This window comes from Bombus vancouverensis, chromosome 17 (genome assembly GCF_051014615.1).
Source record: "Bombus vancouverensis nearcticus chromosome 17, iyBomVanc1_principal, whole genome shotgun sequence".
Taxonomy (NCBI): domain Eukaryota; kingdom Metazoa; phylum Arthropoda; class Insecta; order Hymenoptera; family Apidae; genus Bombus; species Bombus vancouverensis.
In genome coordinates, this window is record NC_134927.1 from 4,324,648 (window position 1) to 4,349,896 (window position 25,249).

Consider the following 25,249-nt stretch of genomic DNA (forward strand, 5'->3'; position numbering starts at 1 on the left):
TTTCTGAGAGATACGGCAGGTGATAAATATGAAAATTCATTAACGCGACAGCTCATACGTTTCGACGTACGTTTATGTCAGTCTGGTAATTAACAAGATTATTGCCAGAGGTTTTGCCGATTGCTTACAACGAATTTGAACTTAGGTTTACAAAATTCATATGACCGATTCAATATAGCGGGTGATATATTTAAAAAAAAAATACCTGCTACAGGGTTATTTATTTTTCTTGATTTTGTTCCTTGGAAATGACGATGGATACGTTACGTATATGAGCATTGGGTATGTACATGAATCACATAATATTGCCATATTCAAGGAACCGTACAATTGGTATAGTGTGACTGCAATAGCCAACAGTCGGAAAGTTATCACTTTAGCGTGTGTAGTAATATTCTGCGATTAATTTTCGTCTGGTTTTAACTTTACCGACAAGTATAATTTTCAAACAAGCTGTTTCAAACAAGCTTTCCGTTATAATAAAATAAATCATTATTAAAATAGCAAGTAATTATTATAACTAGAGTAATTACTATTAAAATTATTATTGTTATTAAATATTGCTTTAAGTTTGAAAACTCCCTTTATAACTTTTTAACATCAGAGTTCTTTGAATGAAAGTTTTATGAATGTTAGGACATTTTTTGGCATATTATTTGGATCGCTATGTTGAATCGGTCATTGTGAATTTTGAAAATCTAAGTTCGAGTTCGTTGTTGGCAATCGGCTAAAGGTCTGGCAACAATTTCTTAAATATATTATAAAAGTCTGTAGGTTGAAGCGTATGATCAGCTGATGTGGTTAGTGAATTTTCATGTTTTTAACTTCCTGTGTTTGACAAATTAATAGTCAACTCAACTTGACAATTTCATTTCATCATTAGGCACTATGTTCCATCCCAAAATCGTGAGACTAAAAACGTGTAATTTTTTGGTCACCCTTTATCGGAAATGTAGAAATTTTCATTAACTTGAAATTTGAAAATGTCCAGCTCATTTGAAATTTGAAGATGTTCAAGCTTATTTGAAATTTGAAAATGCTCGAGTTTATTTGAAAGTTGAAAATGTTCAAGATTATTTAAAATTTGAAAGTGCTCAAACTTGCTTGATATTCGAAAATGTTCCAGCTTATTTGAAACTTGAAAACGCTCAAACTTACTTGAAACTTGAAAGCGCTCAAACTCGCTTGAAATTTGAAAATGTTCACACTTATTTGGAACTTGAAAACGCTCAAACTTACTTGAAATTTGAAAATGTTCCAGCGTATTTAAAATTTGAAAATGTTCAAGCATCTGAGAAATTTGAAGACGATCAGACGTATTTGAGATTTGAAAATGCTCAAACTTACTTGAAATTTGAAAATGTTCCAGCTTATTTGAAATTTGATTGTGTTCAAGCTTACTTAAAATTTGAAAATGCTCAAACTTACTTGAAATTTGAAAATGTTCCAGCTTATTTGAAATTTGATTGTGTTCAAGCTTACTTAAAATTTGAAAATGCTCAAACTTACTTGAAATTTGAGAATGCTCAAACTTACTTGAAACTTGAAAGCGCTCAAACTCACTTGAAATTTGAAAGCGCTCAAACTTACTTGAAACTTGAAAGTGCTCAAAGTTACTTGAAACTCGAAAGCGCTCAAATTCACTTGAAATTTGAAAATGTTCAAACTTACTTGAAATTTGCAAATGTTCAGACTTATTTGAAACTTGAAAATGTTGAAGCATCTGTGAAATTTGACGTATTTGAGATTTTAAAATGCTCAAACTTACTTGAAATTTGAAAATGTTCCAGCTTATTTGAAACTTGATTGTGTTCAAGCCTACTTAAAATTTGATAATGCTCAAACTTACTTGAAATTGGAAAATGCTCAAACTTACTTGAAACTTGACATGTTCAAATTTGTTCGAAACTTGAAAATGTTCAAACTTATTCGAAATTTGCAAATGTTCAAACTTACTTGAAACTTGAAAATGTTCGAACTTGTTCGAAATTTGAAAATGTTCAAACTTACTTGAAACTTGAAAACGCTCAAACTTACTTGAAATTTGCAAATGTTCAAACTTATTTGAAACTTGAAAACGCTCGACCTTACTTGAGATTTAAAAATGTTCAAACTTACTCGAAATTTGAAAATTTTCCAGCTTATTTGAAATTTGAAAATGTTCAAGCTTATTCGATATTCGAAAATTTTCAGATTCATTTGAAATTTAAAAATTTGCTTCGATATTGTTTGATATTGTACAAAGAAATATAACATAGCTAAACTTAAATAATCACAATTACATGAACTTAAATCATAGAAGAAAAATGTTTCTTTTCTACCAAGAAGTCTCCACACCTAACTTTCTCTTAAATTCACTTCATTTCTTCCAAATTATCAACAAATACATATTTAGAGTAGTTCGATTATTCAAACGTATCATCTAATTATAATGCCAATTTAAAAGCAAAAATTTCATAGAAACAGTATTAAAAAATGTTTTTCTATTCTAATTGCTAAACCGTATTGAAAAATAATGTTGCTTTATATACGAATAAAAAATCGCTGAAGAAATCGTGCGCTCTATTAAATGCGTGCATTATTACCAGCAAGCATGATTGCCTATCAGATTGAGTGTTGGTATAAGTGGTTTTGTATTTCTAGTTAATTTAGCTTGACAGTATGCAGTAGAATCGATTACATCAGTGTTTCTCATAGTGATCGTTAGACAATGAGAATTGTTCTATTACAACGCAATTTGATTTCTTTCGCCATATATATCACATGCTTTCAATTTAACGAACTTGGATAATTTAGTAATTAATAAACTTCACTGCTGACGATTAAGATAATTAACTACGATAATGTTCCCCTTTTTTTTTCTTCTTTTTCTTTTTTTCCTTTTTTTCTTTTCTTTGTCGCATGATAATCTCAAACAATCTGATGGAATAATTCATAACAAGACAAATTTGAGAACACTTTTTCGAGTAATGGCACACCAATTAAGTGTAGCTTGTTAGATCTTGTCGTATTAAATCAGCATATTAGACCCTGTCTTTGTAAGCATACGTATCACGGTTCGATGATCCCGCTATGAGAAATTAAAAGGATCGTATAGAAAATACATACTTTCCAGCTGCATTGTCGTAATTACTTTTCGAGAGAAAATTCCATGCCATTGATTTCATAAACGCATTGTAAAACACGTGTAAAACGTCTGAGACTTCCAAGCAGATGTGCATTGCAGAAGCTGCAGAAAATAATTTCGTTTGCAGCTAATCTTACACGTGAAAATCTCCCAAGCTTATACGAACTTACAGAGTATATTATATTTTATTTGTAATAATAGATACGTAGAAATTGTTAAATTATATTGTTCTATATCGTTTCAAATGTTAAGCGACAATTAATTATTCAGCTTTATCAGAGACATGCACGTAACGTATTGGATGACTGAGGATCGTAGTGGTGTAAGTGAATTCACTGGTTTCTTCGTAAAATAGCGTGCAACGTTCATTGTTACCAGAAATTTATCGTACGTTCTCAGAGCACGAAAACGTATCGTCGAAGAAAGTAAAACTGTAACATCGTTAATTACGAGGAGACGATGTTTGTAGGATTTGAAATGCTAAATTCTAATTGTCAGAATCTCTTGACTTACACTGCCATGATTTTTAACGCTCCAATGATACGCGCGTCTGCGATAGGGAAAGCAAATTGCTATAAATAAGGTGTACAGTAAGTTAGAGGTAAAATTTTCGGATTTCTTACAATTCAATTGGTTGTTTAATATAAATGTTAAGTATAACTGTTAAAAGTGATTTGATCGAGTGATAAGAGTAAAATATAAATACGAAATTAACTGTATTGTAGAGGTATGCAGTGGAGCTGAACTGCCAGAAGTTGAGATCATCAGTTTGCTAGAAGAACAGATACCTCGATACCGCCTGCGAGCCGATACTCTCACTCAATTTCAAGGTAAATATGAACACATTATATATAAATATAATTCATAGCACATAAATATAATTTATCATATTAAATGTAAATATAAATACATAAAGAGAAATGGAAGTACGATAGAACCTTCAGTATCCTAATTTAGTCAGCAGATGACTAAATCTGTTTTTATCATTATCATTCTGTATCTCAAAATCATCAAAATGAGAAAGGACACGGTATAAAGCAAATGTAATGCATCCTTTGAATTATTATAAATTATTGAATTAATTAAATTAAAATCAAAATTGAATGTGATTTAATTAAATGAATTTAATTATTTGTGGATTCTACATCTTCTTTACTGGTGAAACAAATTTTGTTAATATTGGCTTCAATGGAAAGTTCGTCTCGTTTTTACGGCTAAACTGTAGGACGTGTTTTCTCTTTTACGTCTACCGTTTTCGATGTCTTCTCGTCATCCTTTTGATAACTTCGCTATTCTATTGGCGTCGAATCGCTTAGTCTTCCGAGAAAAAGAATAGTTCCAATTTGTTTTTCCAGTCTTCCAAAGAACACGAGTTCTTATTTTGCGAAGGTTGTTTTGTAACGAGCGGGTAAGTGATAATTTGAGCGTGCAAAATCGCGAGAATATGGTAGATGGCGCAGAACATCCCATTCGAGTTGTATCAATATTTGTCGTGTGACGTTTGACACATATAGTTTCCCGTTGCCTCGGCGAAGCATGTTTCAATTCGTGCCAGGCCATCAAAAATCAAGGGCTTTGGAAAATGTTTGTTTTACACTGTACAGTTGACTATCAATTAATCATCAATATCGAGTTGAATCAATTGAATGGCAATTAAAAGCTATTGCTTAAACTTTTAAATTGTCTTGATGAACTATATTTGAACTGGTGCCTGGTCAACAAAAAAAAGACATCGGAAAATGTTTGTTTAACATTCAACAGTTGACTATCAATTAACCATCAATATCGAGTATAATCAATTGAATTGTAATTAAGAGCTATTGCTTAAACTTTTACATTGTCTTAATGAACTATGTTTGAATCAATGGCAGGCCAACAAAAAAAAGACTTCAGAAAATGTTTGTTTAACATTGAACAGTTGACTACCAATTAATCATCAATATCGGGTTAAATCAATTGAATTGTTGTTAAAAGCTGTTGCTTAAACTCTTGCATTGTCTTAATGAACTATGTTTGAATTGTTGGCAGGCCAACGAAAAAAAAGACTTCGGAAAATGTTTGTTTAACATTCAACAGTTGATTATCAATTAACCATCAATATCGGGTTAAATTAATTAAATTGTGGTTAAAAGCTATTGGTTAAACTATTGCATTCTCTTGATGAACTATGTTTGAATTGATGACAGGGCAACAAAAAAAAAGACATCGGAAAATGTTTGTTTTACATTCAACAGTTGATTATCAATTAATCATCAATATCGAGTGTAATCAATTGCATTGTAATTAAGAGCTATTGCTTAAACTTTTACATTGTCTTGATGAACTATGTTTGAACTGGGGCCTGGCCAACAAAAAAAAGACATTGGAAAATGTTTGTTTAATATTCAACAGTAGATTATCAATTAACCATCAATATCGAGTGTAATCAATTGACTTGTAATTAAAAGCTGTTGCTTAAACTTTTACATTGTCTTGATGAACTATGTTTAAATTGATGACAGGCCAACAAAAAAAAGACATTGGAAAATGTTTGTTTAACATTCAACAGTTGATTATCAATTAATCATCAATATCAAGTGTAATCAATTGAATTGTAATTAAGAGCTATTGCTTAAACTCTTGCATTGTCTTAATGAACTATGTTTGAATCAATGGCAGGCCATCAAAAAACATGGACTTCGGAAAATGTTTGTTTTACACTGTACAGTTGACTATCAATTAATCATCAATATCGGGTTAAATTAATTAAATTGTAATTAAAAGCTATTGCTTAAACTTTTGCATTGTCTTGATGAACTATGTTTGAATTGATGACAGGGCAACAAAAAAAAAGACATCGGAAAATGTTTGTTTTACACTCAACACTGTTAATTAATCAATACTAGTTTCTACCAATCTTATTGAGGTTGATAGCTGTTGTTCAAACTGAGATCCATCTCGCTACGAAAAACGGAACGAACTTTCTGTTCAAGCCAATACATTGCACTGCTTTGAATTATATTCTGTTTGTGTCTCAAACCATCCACGGTTCCTCTCTCCAACGCCATAAACAATTTAAAACAAGAAGGCGTCGTCTTCTGCTTTCACTGTGATCTTCTTTTTCTCAACACGAAGACTTATTCGACTTATCAGTCGAAGAAGATATTTATCGAAATTCCGAAACTTTTTCTCACAATACATATCTAGATACTGGTATTTCTTTATTGCTGATTTACCACAATTACTATAAAACAGCACAGCATAGGTATTTATTTTTCATATAGATTAATGTTTTCCTACTTGTCGGAACATCTGAGTAATTTTTAATTACACGTTTCTGTTTTTCACGTCATTAATTATCAATCTTCTAAGGTCGTAGATTTCTACAACTTTTCCGGCACTTCCACGCCTTTTTCTAATTTCTCATGTATCTCTTCTTTCCTTTCCACGCTTCTTACCACACGTTTCCTCTTTGATGTCATTAGACACGAGATATTAACGCGTACAACATTACCTTCGTATCAAAGTAATAGGAAAGTAATATGAAATTACAGAAGACACACGTAAGTGTCCTTTGCCACACAAGCGAAAAATTTTTGGGTAGTGGAATGTTCGAATTCGAATAGAACATTCGACTAATGCAGGTTCCAATGTAATACAAGAGAAGTATCATACAGGGTGGCCTGTATCTTTTCGTACAAATTTCTCCACTGTGTTTTATCCCATTCGCAACCGCCGCAGTGTCGAACTGACTCAAACTGCATACAGTGGATGAACGTAACGTGTCAAGTCGCTCGGTGTGTTTCACAAGACGTGTGCTATTTCTGCATCCGCCTCGAGTGTCTAATTATTTTGTCACGAGCCCTCGTTCATCATTTAGAGATAGTATATTAATTTCTTCCAATCTTTCCATTTCTATTTCTTGAAATATTTATTCTATTTAACACTCCCTCGTGTCCTTCGATTCCACGCCATACGATCTCCACTGATATCCACTTTTCATTTTTTCATTTTTGACGCCACAGTGTCCGTCACAAGATTCTCTTCACTTGCTTCAACAATTCCACTTTCTGTTTTATTTTCACTGAATGTGACCCATTGAATATGACAGATTACGTACGGTCAGGTTGCATGTGTATGTTCCTCTGATACAGCTGCATCGTCAGGTTCGCTGTTGTCGTTATAAGAAACAGGTCATGCAATTAAAGCCGCGATGAAAATATGTCAGAGTGAAGATTTAGTACTAGCAGCATGTGACCGGTCAAAATATCTCACTCGAAGCTTGACGTACTGCTACGTCGTCGGTGACAACCACCTAATTTGATTTTGACGTAGCGGTACGTCATCGGTTGCGAATCGATTAACCGTTTGAGTTCCAAGCAGCGCTGATCAGATTTTGTGTGGAAAAGTCCCAGTACGTTTGAACGCTACGGACGACTGACGGTGTTTCGTATTTCATTGTTATCTTCTCGTTATAACGGATCTCACTGTAGATTTTTTAAAAAAATTTTTATTCTATATTTTCGACTTTTTTTTCGCGTAGAATCACCCCCTTTCCGCTTGTATCACCAGTTACCAACCACCCTGTATAATAACGTAGATGTATCTCATAAAATAACAAACTTTTTTCCTGGAACTCAAACGGTTAACGCGTTGAATGCCACGTGGCTCACCGGTGACCCACGCACCAAGATTAATGGAAATACATAATTTGAACAAATGTCAATAGTTATAAATGTTGTACTATTACCATCGTTACTACAATGGTGTGACGAAATCAATGCAGTATAAAACATATAAAAATAGTTTTATTTATACATGAAATATAGATCTATCATGTGCGCCCCCCATCAATGGCTGTCGAACATGGAAAACCCCGCTTTTTCCGTGTTTTACCTTAATGAACAATAACTCTAAGCAACGTTTCCACTTGAAAGATCTTTGATGGCAATTAAGAGCCTTGAAAGTAAAGTAACAAATGCTAAATCTTGTGACGGTCGTTTGGGATTATTGCAGGTCCGAATAAGTATGACCGAGGGATGGATTATGGTTTGTGGTAGGTCTCGGGACGAAGCAACATAGAACAATTATTTAGCAACGCGAAGAAACAATATGAGACAATTGATAATCGCAAAAAATAAGTGAATCGAGCGAAATTGCACTACAGCCCGATGGGGGTCACCGGTGACCCCAGTGAAATAAATTCATCAGTGATGATTATACACCGTAACGTATCTCTTGTAGGTAATATTTCAACATTATATGTATCGCAAAATAAAAAATTCATCGTGGCGCCACGGCCAAACCTTGTATTGGGCTGGCAACTAAGTGATTGCGGATTTTATCATTAGGTAGTATTGACAAAATCCGCAATCACTTAGTTGCCAACCGAATAAAACTGGCGTGGCATTCGAGCGTCCAGACGATCGATATTATCGTCAGCATTTCAGTTTTTCCAGATCGTCGTGCGTAAGAAACCCTATACACTCTCTAGACGATCAATTTACAGAGTGCGACAGAACATGTGGCATCCACTTCGGGAGCTGATCGTGCGTCCAAAAGCAAGCAACGTAGTTCGTATAAACTCGTGTTCTGTCGGTCTTCGTTTATGAGATGTAACGAATTTTCTATTCTGATGTTGTGCCATCTAATTAGATTCACAGAAGATGCTTGAAATGACCACTTTGCATTTCAAGGTAAAACTGTATATGTCTTGTCATGCATCCGGCTGCACTCTGTACGGTTGCTGGTGTTCACCGATTTTGTCGAAGAACTTGCTCTATTCTCAGCCTCAGTATTTCATCATTTTCCATAGGTTAATTATCATATAGGTTTACAAACGTCGTTGTATCCCATAAACGAAGACAGATGGAGCACATGTTTACAGGAACTTCCTCCATTGATTTTAAATATCAAAGAGAGCCCCACATTTTCTGTCACACTCTGTATATTGTCGGTACAATGTGTGGAACCTCCAGTATTGAGAATAATATTGGCAATAATATATTGATCGTCTGAATTTACGTAAATAAACTGGATGAAAACAAAAGTAAAACAAATCCAACAAAAAGCCCATACGTACTTCATGTATTATTCACAAGTTTCGTATAAAATCGATGGAATAACGTAAAAGTTGGCACGGCGTTATTCCTTGTGGAAAAACAGGGGGGGGGGGGAAATGTAGCGTAGAAATTTTTCTTCTCTGTTTAGTTTCGCAGGAAATCGAGTTTGAAAATTTATGAAGTAGACCGGAACATGGCTAATTTCGGATAAGCTAGAACCAAATAATCGACCGCAGGTCGTTGCACGTGCGAAAATAAATCGAAAATGTGGAATAAAATTTTCCTGTTTGTGGTTTCGTTCTACTTTCAAGGAAACTGGTGTATCTACAAATTTATTTTTCTCTGAAACGAAGCGTCCTGTGAACAAATTTCATTTCACGTTTTCCACTTGTTTTCACACGTAGAATGACCTTCTGTCGATTATCGAGACCTGCGCATGATCGAGTATACTTGACAAATTCTCGAACTCGATTTTCTCGTAAACTAACCCGAGAGTGAAAAATTCTGTGGCACATTTTTGTCGTATTTTTCCACGAGGAATCACGTCGTGCTGCGATTTCACATGTTGTTCGATCTAACCCTGTATGTACGTTCTCACGTTTCCATTTCAAAGCGTCGCGTGACCTTATCGATAGGAAACATGTTACCGACATAGTAAAATGTTAAATACATCGCAAAATACCTTGTACCGACGTAGGTACATTTTAGTACACGGGTCTATCGAGTCTGTCGTGGATTAAATTTCGTTGGAATTTTTTCGAATTTCTGCTATTGCAGTGTCGATTTTCCTAATTAACTCATTGTCATACACGTGTATACTATTAAGAATATTAGTATTATTAATGTAGTATTAATATTGATACAATATTAGTATTATTTTCTCCCTTATTTTATTATACTTTATATTTTCTTAATGAAGCATTTTTACGAACATTTTATCACGAGACCTTTTCATCGTATTTCTACGTACAGAGCGCGCTGATAGTCTACCATATACAGCAAAATTATAGGACACTCTGCTCGCTGAAACAAATACACGTTGTAGATGTCATTATCAACAACTATACGTGTTAGTAGTGTAATTTACTTTTGAAACTTTATGATGGCGCATAAGCTGAACTTAATTATTACAAAGTCTTCGTCAAAGATAAAATAGGCAATTTTGTTACAAAGGCCATGTAAACTATATTATTTCGATAACAAGATCGACGACGTCGGTGTATAGAAAAATATATAAAATGCATTCTGCCAGGAATTTTCTAGTTCTCACTGTTATTAGTGTGTTTGTAAAAACGTACACTCGTAAGCATCAAATCTATTACATTATAACACTTGCAAATCGTCTTTCAGACTTGTATATCAATCTAATTTAGTCAGCCTATTTTTACACGGCGTTAATTACTTCGTTTACGCGTAAATTCTGTAAATTGAGGGTAAACTTGCAATTTTATTATATTGGCTTGTCCCGAATGTTTCGTTCGTTTTATCAGGAAATAATGGATGCACTACATTTTTCGTTTCGTATTGTTTCATTGAATTATGTGTGATCCATATTGTTCCAATAGAATATTCGATAAAATAATAATAGAAAATCAAATAATATAAATAAAAATAATATTACATATAATATGATGTAATTATATTATAATATAATAATATAAAGCAGAAAATGTAGTGCATCTATTATTTCTCTATAAAACGAGAGAAACTTTTGGGGTAACTTAATACACAAAATATACGTGTTTACAATAAATTTAATTTACAATAAATTTAATAAATTATACATGTTTACAAAAGTGACGAGAAACATCAGCAGTACAAAGAAATAATTACCATTGTCATTTCACTCGAATGTGTTTCATTGTTACGAGTAGTATTATTGTGATACCCTATTTAGAATAAATCATTTTTATTCACGAAGTAATACGAAAATTTGTTATGACAACGCGAAAAAATATTTTTTCGTTTAATTTAACACAATCTGTAATATTCCGACTTGTAACCTTACGTAATGGCTGTTACGTAAGTAACGTTGGCTGCTAATGATCCAAATGTTTTGATGCAACCAAAAAATCTAAATAATAACAAAATATTTTTATTATACGCACGTGTATGAGTATGCGTGTGTTTTTTACCTCTCTCGTTTACTACAATTAGATTTTTATGCATTTATAAAAAACTTGAAAGTGTAAAATTACCCGGAATGTGTATAATGTGAAAAGATGTACAGGATGTCTCATTTTCATCGAGCCGAACATCTCTCAAACTGTGTATTATCCGAAAAAGTGACCCATTAGTGGATAAAACACGTCGCGTTTCAAATGGCACGTCTTGTGATGGCCACCAGATTTGCCTAGACGCTCTCGAGATCTGCAAGTGATCTTTGTTTCTGTGAATGGAACTGTACATTTTTTTATACGCCATCCTATGCAGTTTTTAATTCTCTAGAAGAAAGTATTAAGGTACTTGTATCTGAAAATGCTTGGTTTAAAAGATATCTCAACGTTAAGTTTGTCAAGTTGTGGGTATACGATGAGCTTCACAAGATTAAAGTTACAATATCTTTTGAACCGGTCGTTTTTCCACCCAAGTACCTCGATACTTTTTTGTAGAGAACTAAAAAATACACCGAATGGTTATAAAAAAATGTACAGTTGTATTTAAAAAAAAGCGAAGGTTACCATGAAACGTCGAAGGTGCGTCCACCCACATAAGAATTGTGGCTATCACAAAATAGCCTACTGCAACAAAGTAAGCTTTATTCGAGACACTTTTTCGAATAATGTGTAGCTTGGGAGATATTTGCGTGAATCGATAAAGATAAGGCAATTTGCATTAAAATATTCGAAGTAGATTTTTTTCTATAATAAATACTTGGTAACTAAATCAATTTTCTACCTAGGTTCTACTTTCTCGATTATGTTCTCAAACATGTGAATTTGTATAAAATTGTCTAATTGTAATTGCTATTTTCTTTTTCTTGTCGCCAAATATATTTAAGCGTTATAGGTAGTTATTTTATAAATATTCGTATGACTGATGTTATTTATTGTTTATAGGATACGAGAACGCGGATTGGTTCATCCCTTCACCGGCCCTAAAATCAATAGACGTTGACTTAAAATTGTCACCGGAGCAAATCCGGGAGACTCTCAATTATTTCAGTAAGTAATTGTTTATTCTTTTATCACTGTCTTTCCTGCTTCTCTAAACGTTAGGCAAATCGCTTTATATTGGTAAGTTACATCGTTTCTTATACAGGGTGGTCCACCTGACTTTATCACCTGGAATATATCGCTCGATTTTGATAATATTAAGAAAAAAAATGTTTCAGGTACAAGTTGAATGCTTTCGAGGGGAACGTAATTTGGTATGATTAGCTTTATCCTATGTGAACGCGTAGAGGACATATGAAGGTCACCGATGTTCCTTCCTTTTTCTTCTTTCTTTTTCTTCATGGAATCATGAATTTCTCGATACATTAATTCAGCACTTTTTAAACCTCCCATTCGCAACTCCATTTTGCCAGGAAATATTTCACGCCACCCCAGTTATACAGGGTGTCCCACCTAACTCTGTCATCCTTAATTACACCCTTATTTGCGATGATACAGAAAAATGTCTCAGGCAAAACTTGTTTGGTATCGAGTGCTTTTATTTATTTAACCTTGCGACGATCTTGAAGCGTCCTGTAAAGACGACGTTAAATCTTTAAACTCTGTCTTTTATTACGTGTGCTCTTAGCCGACGTTCAGATGTTTTCAAAACACTACAAACTCGTGTGTTTTGCGCTATCCAACACTATCGGGATGCGGACTCTAACATGTTTATAGTACTGAATTGTTATATTACTAAATAAATCCTACTTTTTTCAATTAATATACGTTAAATTTTCAACCAAATGGCAATTTTTTCTAGTTACGAACTACATTTTTGCTGGTGTGCACCGTATGATGAAACATTCAAGTGTGAGCCACCGGTGGTGCGCGCCGCCTGGTGGGAGACTCAAGCGTGAGCCACCGGTGGCACACGCCGGCGTGAACGTGCTAAAATTCAATGCGCCACACGCATTAACGTTACCTGGTGTACGCTACGATCACGCATAAAAAAAAACACAAGATTGCAGTTTTGTAACGTGTCCAAAATAGTCAATTCATTTCGAGCAGTCACTTTCAGCTAATTTCCTAGCATCGAATTTCTTGTATGTCGAAGTTAAAGGTTTATATCTCGATAGCAGATGCTGCGGAGGACACAAGTTTGCGCCTTTTGCAACACGTTTAAATATCAAGTACGAGAGTACCTAATGAAAAATAAAGGCACCTATTTAAAAATTCTTATGCCACCTTTGCTATACGACTCAAGGTCATCGTAAGGTCAGATAGACAAAAGCACAGTACCATGCAACTTTCGTCCGAAACGTTCTCTTGTATCGTCGCAAATAAACGAATAATTAAGTGTAACAGGGTGAGGTAAGACAACCTATATACATAAAAAGGTACATAACTTAAATATACAGAATGGACGATATATAACTGACTGATTCTCATTGACGATAACTTCTAAACGAAGTAAAAGACAACAGCTTTTTTTAATACGAGTCATTTATTAATTAAATAATTAGAGAAGTTTAATTCTAAACGATTCTTTGTTACATTTATAATTAGACTATAATTATATATTAATATTAGAGCAAAATTAAATTTGCATATCGGCGAGACAGATGTGCTTGTTTATTTTTGCATAAAGAATTAAATTCTGGCTGAATATCTGACATAACAGAGTACGTTCAATGTTTTTCAGAATTAATCGATATTTTCATTTTGCAATCGTTAACGATGATGTTGTCCTTTTGCAGTAGATACATAGCATAAAATAGTGATAAGTGTGTGTTTAAGCACATTTTATAAATTATTGGAACTTCTGTATTCATTCCAAGCAAAAATTCATTCAAACTGTTTTTTAAAAGAATGCTGTTGTATATCTATGTCGATTAATCGCTTGATCATTCGGTGACAGATGATTGACACTTTTTAGTTCACCGATGTGTGACAGTTATAAAAGTTTCACGACCTCGTAACTCTGTTACACGATCCTATATAGGATTACGACTCATAGTTTAAGAAGCCCTGCAGCAATCGATCCATCTTGTCGTCCCCGATAAAAAAGTAAATTAGCCAAACCTGCAATACCATATCGTATTTCGAATGTTATTCTTGGAAAATAAATCACAACAGAGAAAGCTTTCTACGGTTGTTCGTATATTTACACTCAATTTAAGGCTACTTTATACTCATAACGCTATGAACAAATTTCTCTCCCGAACTAACCTTAAAAAGGACAGAAATTATATCTAATATGGAACACGTACCCAAAGATGTAATACCGACACGAGGTACCACAGTTTCATGGAAAACAAACAAAGAATAGTTCTATTCTCGTCCTACTTTATTCTTTTTTGATAATAAAATCACATTTTAAAAGAACCACATTAAGAAATAGATGCTTACAGTAGTCGTAAATGCAAGTATCAAACTGGACTGCAGCACAGCAGCTTCTTGTCCACTTGAAAGTAGTTTGCTGCTTTCAGATACCCCATTTTCTTTTCTCCAATGATTTTTATGGCTCGAGCCACCTTCTTCTCATGACTTTCTTTCGTGTTGATTTTTCCTAATGCTGCAGCAGCAGAGCATCCTCTAGATGTTCCTCTAAATAAAATAACCTAGAAAGAAAGCGATGCAAATATGGAATATTGCGTAATTGCGCCACTACTGGGGTGGCCATATTTGGAACTGCACGAAGTTGAAAACACGATATTCAGCTTGTACTTACTTCAGTTCGTATGTGAGCAGCAACGAGAAGCACAAATAAGTATGGTAAAATAATAAGAAACACGAAAAGGAAAAAAGGAAGAAACACGTCAAATTTAAACAGCGTCGAAAGTTTTCGAACATCGACAAGGTAAAACGATCATGCTACGACGTTATACGTTCGCTCGACCGATGAACCACAATGCGTACGATAACAAAGTGATTGAGTGAGATCATCTGTAGGCGTTCGAGAGATATTCATTTGGGAGATTTTTAAAAATACCATTATAGTTACATATTAGGTATAATTTTGCGTAGTATTTAATACATCTATAGTATTTTATAGTATATATATTGTTATATCGAAAAAATATCAATTTTTTAAAAATAGCAGACAATTAAAAATTTAATTTGTGAAAATTTAGCAACGAGAGACTATCTTTGTCTGTCATACGTTAAGTATGACAAATTGAAGTAAAAATATCTACTGAACTAATAAATAATACAATGCTAAATAAATATAATAGTATAATATATATTAAATAAGAGTAAATAACTAATAAATAATACTGTAATGGTAACTAACAAATAAGATAGTTTTTCGACATAAATAGTACTTTTTTGGAAATAATGTCTAGCTGGATCGACTAATGTTTTAAGAACACACGTGATCCCATTGAAGAAAGCATCGGTGACCTTCGTATGTCCTCTACGCATTCATCTACCAAAAGTCTAATCGCTGCAAATTATATTCCCCTCGAAATCGTTCAACTTATACCTAAAATAATTTTTAAATATCGTGAAAAACAAGCAAGGTGTTACAGATGACGAAGTTACAGCTGGACCACTCTGTATATGGCACTTACCGATGTCACACGGTGATGGCGATTTTTTATTTTTAAGAAATTGAAGAATTTTCTAAGAAAATGAGGTACATAGCACCTTTTAAAGCAGCACTTTTCAAGAGCTACATAACAATGGGTTTTTAACCGAAAAAGACCCGAGAAAGTAAAATTGTGCGCACTATTTCTCTCAGAATTCTCTCGCAGCGCTGAGAAGAACTTGCGATGAGGAAACTGTGCGTCAACTCTCGATCCTCAAATATTTCGCCCTCGAATTTCGCACAGGAAATTGCAGATTATTTATCGCCTTCGTAAATCATGTTTAGAACTTATTGTTAGTTAGCGTTTTTTTTTTTTTTTATTTCATCGATAAGCTAGCAATTTCATCGATAAAATTCTACCTTTATCTTTCGCTCGTTATCGTTAATTCGCGATAATGCTCCTTGGACGTCGTCATTAGCGACTGATTTCTCTCCTCGAACATCTTATTTTCGCTAGTTTTGGTTTCGTACGTACGGCCGAATTACTCAAAGAATTCGCTGTTTCGAGTGTTTATCGGGAAATGTGCGATGTTCGAACCCCCTCTCAGCTTATCTCTCAGCTTTGCGGATTTTGTAGCTTGCTTCATTCCTATATTTAATCTTTGCTTCGCTACATTTCAAAATTAAAGATTATTTTAATTCCTTTCATTCACTAAGACCGCCGTTTCCTTGAAATACATACGTATACACATTTGAATGAAAACAGTCGATGTAGATACATATTTAATAACTCATATGCAAAGATATTTCCATGTTATTTTCAAACGTAACTAGAAGGTAAATAATTACCTATATCATAAGAAGATTGTGAGAGATTTAAAGCGTAATGAATCATTTATTGCTACAGATGTACACGAGGAATTATGGTCGTACGTTTCTAGCATTATACACGTGCAGTTTTATCAATAAGTTGGTATCTCAATTTTATTCATAAATCGTTATCTAAATACTTTTATCAAATCAACTTTTCACAAGTTTTATACGTTCTTTGCGATCACTCAAATATCTCTATTTAGATATACGAGAGTAGTATATTACTCAGATATATTACACAGCTTATTAGGTGTTTCTAAGAATTAGAACAAGCTATAGCGTTGAAACGTAGAAGATAGAAAAAATTTGTATTAGGAAAAATTACACGTGTTTGTGAAAGTGAGGCGTATCAAAGATTTCAAGGTCATCTGTATTTTTTTTTTTTTTTCAATGGAACATATCTTTTTTATACATCGTTCGATGTATTTTTTCATTCTCTGGAAGAAAGTATTGAGGTACTTGGGGTACTTGATATATCAAATTTGGTGAAATTAGAATTGAGATATCTTTCAAATTTGTATCATTCATCGATCCAAGTACGTTAATACTTTCTGAAAACTAAGAAATGTATCGAATGGTTTATAAAAAATTACAGAGACTCGTTTGAAAAAAGTGTGCAACGCGCTTCGCAATTGCACCGGTGTATATGCGAGAAAAACTGGCACGGTAGTATGATAGAGCGTGTTAAACAGTGCAAACTTTTTCTCTACGACTTTTCTCTATCTTCATTTACGACGGAGTTATAGCCTGTTCCAGTTATTATTATTATTAAAATACCCTGTATACTAATATTTTGTTTTGCAATCTAAGATTCGCGTGATACATTAATTTTGCTAAAAGGATATTTACAACAAAAATGCTTTGGGTAGATACTTCTAAATACATTTGTTCTTTATTTAAAATATCGTTTTACGTCTCCGTGATAACAAGTCACATGCAATTAGGCGCTCTTTTGTCGGATATCCAATCGTAAGAGCCGCCCGGAAGAGTGCTCGACCAATCAGAGCGCTCGACCCGGCAGTGCTGCTGGAAATTCTATATGATGAACTTTAGTCGCCGCTCGTCCTCCACGTTGGAAGGACGTTGTGCGCGTCTATTTTCCGTCGATATTGTATTCACAAGAACTCGTCTAATCTTTTGGCAAACTGACGTACTCCTTTCAGTTAGTGTTTATCAAAGAAAAGTGGTCTAGTGCAGTGAACTAAATCTTAAGATGTGGCAATTATAAGTGAAGTGTTGATATGGTGAACTTTTATTTCACATATTTTTTCCTAACTCTCTGTGATGTACATACGCATAACGTTTTATATAATCTTGGACGAAAATTTCATTCACACGATGAATGATTCGTAGCTATTTCTCGTGAATTAATGCCACAGTGAAAATTCGACAGTTCGCTCATTTATAATTTTCGCAATATAATCGGGATTAAAATTTGATCTAATATTTTATTATGTGTTTCATGTATTGTTTCGTATGCGAAGCCTGACACTAATCTGAATGCAGTGCAGCTTACTGCAGTATTTACATATCATATATTCATTTACTGCTTTTAAGAAAGTGATTGCTAATATCGAACACCGGAACAATAAACGTTACGTTTCCGTAATAAACATGCTTTGTCATAAAATTCTTACTTAGAATTTCTAATTTAATACTCTGTGTGAGAAATAAGTAAAACTGTAGAATATTTCTTTTATTTAAATTGGTTAGTTTAAAGTTAGTCAATGTCTAATAGATTGGAATGTTTAGAAATCTACTGCCCTTTCGATCAGGTTAGGTTAAAATGATTCTTAGAAAATAATTTCTTTGCTTAATTGTTGAGATAGATTAATTTGCACCTTATTTATAGCAAATTAATTGATGTTTTGTAAAACAGTAAAGATATTCATTCCAAAAGTTAATTTTATAATTATTAAAAGATACTTGAAAATGTAGATATGCCTTTCATCAAAGCATGCGTATTCGGATGAAGTGAGGTTAGGTTTGAAGAATAACATATTTTCTTCAAGTTTCACGACAAAAATTAAAAAGATTCGCATGAGATACATTTATATTTACGAATATCGTTAGTTATAATGGGATTGGGTTAAATTAAATTGAAACTCGCATCGATTAGATTTTAAATATGTACTGCTTTTCAGGTTATACACTAACTTCACGATACTCTATCGTGCTATGTACTGTTAAAATAATGCTTTATATCTTTCGTTATTTACCATTATCCAAATGTGATATAACTTTTGCATATCGTTATTACATAACTGTATAACATCGTTTTATCTTTATAAACATGTTGATAACGTGATAAATTTCAAAGATCCTTGCTGTTAACAGCAATCGAAGATTGTTTGTTGTATAAAATTTGACAGAAATATATGAATTTATTCTGGATTCATTGTTTAGTGTCAAATATGTACACGATTATTATATGTATATTGGTATGCAATTAATAGAGATGTGCATATTGTGGTTGTTATTGTACAAACAATTTGAGAACAGTGACTAACCGACGTTAATGAGATTAACGGGAATCATTTCATTTCGCAAGTAAATGTGATAAAAGTTAAATGCAATTTTTTGATTCCTTGTTATCGTAAAAAGAAACCTACGCTATTGTTATTCGTCCAACAAATTAATCGTCCAAAGAATATAACAATAATAATTTTATCTGTACTTTAGGCCTATTACAGCCTATTACAAGGAAGTCGTTGCCTTCTTATTCCTAATTTCTTACACTATATTATATTCTTAGAATCAGCTCTTAGTTACTGTATTATATTGATATTTTATTGTGTTTTATTGCTTAACTCTTTCTAAATCAATGGAATAATTTCTTAATAAAATTAACGATCGTATAATTTGTGTGAATGGTTGGCGAACATGGAGGTCGTTTTCGTGATTTCAGAGCTTAAATAGTAATATAACATATCCAAACCTGCATTAATCAACGGCTATTCTTGCGCTCCGATTATTTTCCGCGTTTAAGTACTTTTTTTTGTAAGGAACACTTTAATGGACATTGTAATAAGAAGTCATTACGTTCTATCGTGAGAATAAAATTCTTGCTTTCACGTCAATTATATTTGATGAACACGTGTTTAATAACATTTAAATAAAAGGTGTTTCCATTCATTTAGATTCAGCATATCTAAAACATTAGCTATATAGGAAAAACGCGGGATGAAAAATCTTTTTTTTTTTTTTTATTGCAAAAACTGACCCAAAAAGTCACCTATTTCTTGCCCCCGAATTTTGGAACTGTATTTCGTGTCGAATGATCCCTTATGGTGAAACATCTACCACAATAAATTTTCAAGTTGAGCTGATAATTAGTTTCTGAGACATGGGAAGTCAAAGATGTGGAAATCCATTAACGTGTCAACTCATACGTTTCGACGTACGAATTTTTACGTCAGTCTGATAGTTTAAAGGATCGTTCCCAGAGATTTTGTCGACCGTTAGCAACGAATTTGAACTTAGCTTTGCAAAATTCACAATGGCCGATTCAATATGGCGTACGATATATTTAAAGAACACCTGCTACTGCGACATTTATCTTTCTTGATTTTGATCCGTGAAAATGGTGATGGATACATTACGTATGTGAGGGTTGCATATGTATATGAAACCGATAATATTGACCATATTCAAGGAGCTATGCAATTTTTATCATGTGACTTGCAACAGCCAACAATCGGACCACCACTTTCGCGCGTGTAGTAATACTCTGTGATTAATTCTCGACTGTTTTTAATCTTATCGACAAGTATGAAAATGCGGTGATGCTTCCCGCTATAATAAAATAATTATTATCGAAACCAAAAATAATTATTGTGATTAAAATAATTATTGTTAAAACTATAAATATTACTTTAGTTTCGAAAATTCACTTTATAACTTTTTACGTTGCGAATATTAGACCAAAGTATTATAAAAATTAGAAGTCGGAGCGTATGGGCTTTAAAAGTCTTTATTTATATCTAAAATATTAAATATTTAAAAATCTGACATGAATGCAACATAAATTTTTTCACTGATTTCAGACAATTGTATCTCACCTAAAATTTCTAAAAAATTTTCTTGGGGGGTGAACAAAGGAAAATTCTCAAATAGTTGAATAGACGTGGATAAACGTTCATTTCTTGCAAAAATTGACATTTGGGCGTGCTAAATCCACTAAGCTGGGATACTGTCTTTTGATTGTTCAACCGCTAATTATTATTCGGCAATGATAACTTCTGCCAATATTTTTCTCGAGTCTTCCTTGTACTTTTTGGCTGGTTTGTTAATTCTTTAATGAGGGGACTGTCGTAATCTGCATTTCGGTTTTCGTGTTTTGCCGCATGAGAGCCAATCACGTGCTTGATGAATGGTATCTTGAGTTCTTCTCAAGACCACTCGAAGGTGCGTTTATTATAATTTGAAAGAGGGACATTGAAAATTCATCTGGCGACGATATCTTTTTTATTTTGTAGCACCAGTTATGCATGTAGAATTAACGATATAAAATTTGATTTTTAGTGCCAGCCTGTGACTTTGCGTCTAAGGACCATTTTTTACTCGTGTCCGTTCTCTTGGCAGATATTAAAAAACGTAACCATTGCTTGGGAATTACTGTATATTTTTTATCTTCTCAGATACATTGATAATCATTGGAATTAAAAATACAATAAAGGGAGAGCAGTCCATACATGAAATTATAATATCGTTGTTTGTCGATTATACTCTCGTAACATCTGCAGCTAATATTGATATCGAGAGAACAAGATAAAACCTAACGACAAAAGTTAAGAAACATGTCTTGTTTGAATTATATAACCACTTCTAACGAAACCTAAATAAAAAATAATGTAGAAAGGCGTTGGGCAACCCTTGGGTTTGCATGCCATCTGTGTGGCATTAATTCAATTAATCGAACATAAACCCCAGTCGGTATATCATGATTTTGTAGTTTTTTGTGTTAACTACTTTTTATTTCTAATTAAGTATAATTTAATTTCCCAATTGGTGTCTAACGTGTAATCCCACAAATGTTCAATTGGGTTCCAGTCAGGAGATTCCCTTACCCACTTAATTATATCAACATTCTGTTACAGAAGAAATGCCTTCATTAATTCAACGTTTCGGGTCATTGTCGCGTTGCCATTTTTTCGTTTACAAATGGCGATATACGCGTTTGTAAGATATCTCAATTCACGAATTTATTGTTGTTTCTCTCATGTGTATTAGCAGACCAGGGCTACCAACCCGACACCTCGTTAAATTACCACCAGCAAGTTTCACTCTTGGTTTTAGATATTTAGCGTTAAAACTTATTGTATGTTGGTGTATGGGTATTTTTAGTCCCATTCAATATATCTCAGAAGATAAAAAAAAGTATACAGTAATTTCCAGGGAATTATTGTATTTCCTAATTTTTATAGTAAGTGTATGTGTAATGATCGAGACCGTGAGAACTCTTCCTTTTATTCCTTGTATTTATACCATATATACCCCATTTATATTTTCGTTAAGTCGTTCTTTTATGAATTATGTTAATATTGTACATTGTCCACTTTCAGTGTCCTAATTGATTTATTATCCTAGCAGGAACTATCTAAACATATCCAAACACTCTTTGTATGTAACGTTCGCAACGTCGAGGATATTCTTCGAATAAAATGTCACAGATCCACGCTAACCATATTCGTCAAAGACGCCAATATCTTTGTCATATATATAAGATGAATGTTACGTTGATCTTTAATTCCATAGCAAAGCATCGTTTACCAAGCTCTCTCCCGAGGCTATGACAAGTTTTCTGAAATACATATTTATTTGTCTACCCGATGGCCTGACTATGACACGAGCGCCGTAATACAGCGCAAATCCTTTGTTCGCGTTTGCCTGCTATGCGCTATCGCTTGCAATTTCAAGTGGTTGTTGTTTCAAAGATAGCAATAACATATTACTAAATTTAATTGAATTCTTTGTATATCAGAGATACAATTTTTGTTACTTCGTCGAAATCTTTCGCAAAGTATTGTTATTAGCGACGAATTTCTTCAGTGCCACATGGGAACTGGCACTAAATACTATATTATACCATGAACTATATTATAACATGAGGTGTCCGGTATCGTTCGTTTAATACTCTTCCAAGTCTTCCGTATATTTTCAATATCGTTGGCATATTTTCAGAATAAAAAGGTTTATGAATTTATTATTCACGTTAATTAATATTGTTTAATTTTATAAGTTTCGCCGTTGATTTTTTAATTTCACTATAAATTAATATTATATATTTACATTAATTCCGATAAAATTTCAGAATTATACTATATTTTTTATCGAGGATTTATTTCTTCTTCTTCAATTTCGTGATTATTCTTGATCGTTACGTAGATATAGTAAGTTTCACGTAAGTTTGATCATAATATTATGATTTTGGTGTCTAGAGATATCAACACTAACTTTACCAGGCTCGTTCAAATGACCGGTTTCAACATTTCATTTAAAATTGTACATTCATTGTTATATCTTTCGTTCGTCTAACTTTACATAAATTCTTACATTAACAAAAATTGCGAAATGGATTAATCAGATAACATATTACTATTGTCCTCTTTTATTACACTGTCCCATTCAATACAGATAATATACGAGGGACACAAAATACTCGTCTTTAAGAAGCAAAAGATAAGTCACGTAAACATTTAGACGATCATTGACGATAACTTGTCAGTGTTATCGATTAGAAGTTGAATGGTCTTTTAATTTTTGTTATGTCTTGTGCGAGACAAAAATGCCCATCTCATTCCACCTCTCCTTTAGTAAGTTCTTATATTTTATTTATAGTATATATTTATAGCTATATTTTTTATAAATTTTTGTAAATATTTAGAGCTATATTTTTTTTATAGTAAGTATAATTATATATATAATATTTATAATTATATATATATTTATCTATAATTATAAATATATCTTTTTCTGTAGTTCTATATAGTGCAATTATTCTATATAATTACTAAGATATGTATACTGATAGTTTAAATTCACATAATCAGCGAGATTCATAACGGCAAATAATTTAACTTTGCCCTGAGAGGTTTTTTCATACAATCGTAGATAAGTCAGATACCTAGGTGATCTCATTCAGTTGAGACAGCCTGCGTAAATCTGAGTGAAGCAACGAGGTAGTCCGTGGCTGAACTCGCGACTTATCAGGGAAAAGGAATTTCTCAAGTCTTGTAGCCGATTTTCTCAGAGAATTGCGCAACAATCAATTAGACGATGAATTAAGCTTTCCTTGTTAAAGAAAAACCGTGTAATTCTTTAGACACGTCCCCTTTCGAATAGTTCAACGCTTTCTCATAGAAATAATCCGTCAGCTAAATGGAATAGGAAAAGAAAATGTGATACGTATAATGGTTTATTGTTTTCGAAACTACGGTGCGGCTCTTTCACACCAATTTATTGCCAGCAATTTAATTAATGCATATAATTTAATCAGCGTGCACGGAAATTCTGTGCTATAACACTCGATGTTCGCTCGTTCTTAGGATCGAAGAAAAGTATAAGAGACGTATTAAAATTAATTGTAAAATTTGCGAGATACTTGCTATCTATGATCATCGTAAAAAAACTGTGATATTATATTTTTTGATTAATTTTGATTCGTTATTAGCTGTCAAGCAATAATCATCAATCATACAGTGTTTTATTTTTGATTTCAACCACTTTTGGTTGGAAGAAATTCCAAAAAATATGCGGACGTCTGTTAGAACGTTTATTTATTATGGCTACAGCGTGTTTAAAAAATGATGGGTAGGAATTTGGGTGCAGGAGGAAAATTATTCAAACTTATATTATTAATGCGCACGTTACTGACATGTAATTTAGTTTAACATTAACACATTTTAGTCTAATACCGTCTAATCTTGTCTGATACTGTAAATTTGTATCATAAATATGTATATCGAAAATATATTATCATAATTCAACCGAGGATATTTATGCAAATTTTTATTTGTGAATACAATGGAAATAAAATGAATACAATTAATTCATATAATGAACACAATACAATTATGGAAATAAAATTGAAGATTCGTCTCATATTTGTGCACCAAAGTAGAGAAAAATGTTTATATTCTATATTAACGATAAAAAAAAGTTGAATTAGAATGGATGTTCAAAATGGCCTGTACAGAATTCTAACACTAAAACTATGAAATGTCCCCACTATTTACAAGTATATATCGTAACGATTACTTTGGATTATTTTATGTACTTTTGCGTTTTACGTGGATCTTGTTCCTTTTCAAACCTCTAAGTTTCCTATAGATCTATAAAAATTCGCAGACTAATTATATCTCGGTATATTTAAACACGTTTGATATTTTGTATGAAACGCGTCTATGTTCGCGAATTTCATGGCAAACGCTTTGACATTCGTTCTGCTTTTAGTTTTCTATCGATAAGGTAGTTCCCTAGTCAACTATATTAGTCAAATTGGAGTTGATTAATAAAGATAATATGATATTGATGACTAGTATGATATGAAATAATAATAATAATTTTTTATATCATT

General features: G+C 32.9%; 1 protein-coding gene and 1 long non-coding RNA gene across 8 annotated transcripts in view; one reads left to right on the forward strand and one right to left on the reverse strand.

The window, feature by feature from the left end:
* milt (trafficking kinesin-binding protein milt) overlaps positions 1-25,249 on the forward strand; it is a 102,233-nt gene that overhangs the window by 30,231 nt on the left and 46,753 nt on the right. For 3 of the 6 annotated variants that reach the window (XM_076625967.1, XM_033349669.2, XM_033349670.2), the window contains exon 1: positions 17,724-17,915. Coding sequence is in view for 2 of the 6 variants with exons in the window: in XM_033349672.2 (XP_033205563.1) it covers positions 3,853-3,957; positions 12,228-12,332 (210 nt within the window). In the remaining 4 variants the exon portion in view is untranslated. Of the gene's footprint in view, positions 1-3,852; positions 3,958-12,227; positions 12,333-17,722; positions 17,916-25,249 lie in introns of those variants that run through there. The other 3 variants (XM_033349672.2, XM_033349673.2, XM_076625968.1) reach the window with 2 other exon arrangements.
* Positions 12,326-15,174, reverse strand: LOC117166060 (uncharacterized). Of its 2 annotated transcripts, XR_013060549.1 has the most exons (4): positions 14,998-15,174; positions 14,676-14,887; positions 13,035-14,348; positions 12,326-12,857 (listed from the first exon to the last, which is right to left on the reverse strand). It is a non-coding gene; the product is annotated as an uncharacterized LOC117166060 (long non-coding RNA). The 2 variants fall into 2 exon arrangements; XR_013060548.1 differs by having other exon boundaries at positions 12,326-14,348; positions 14,998-15,170.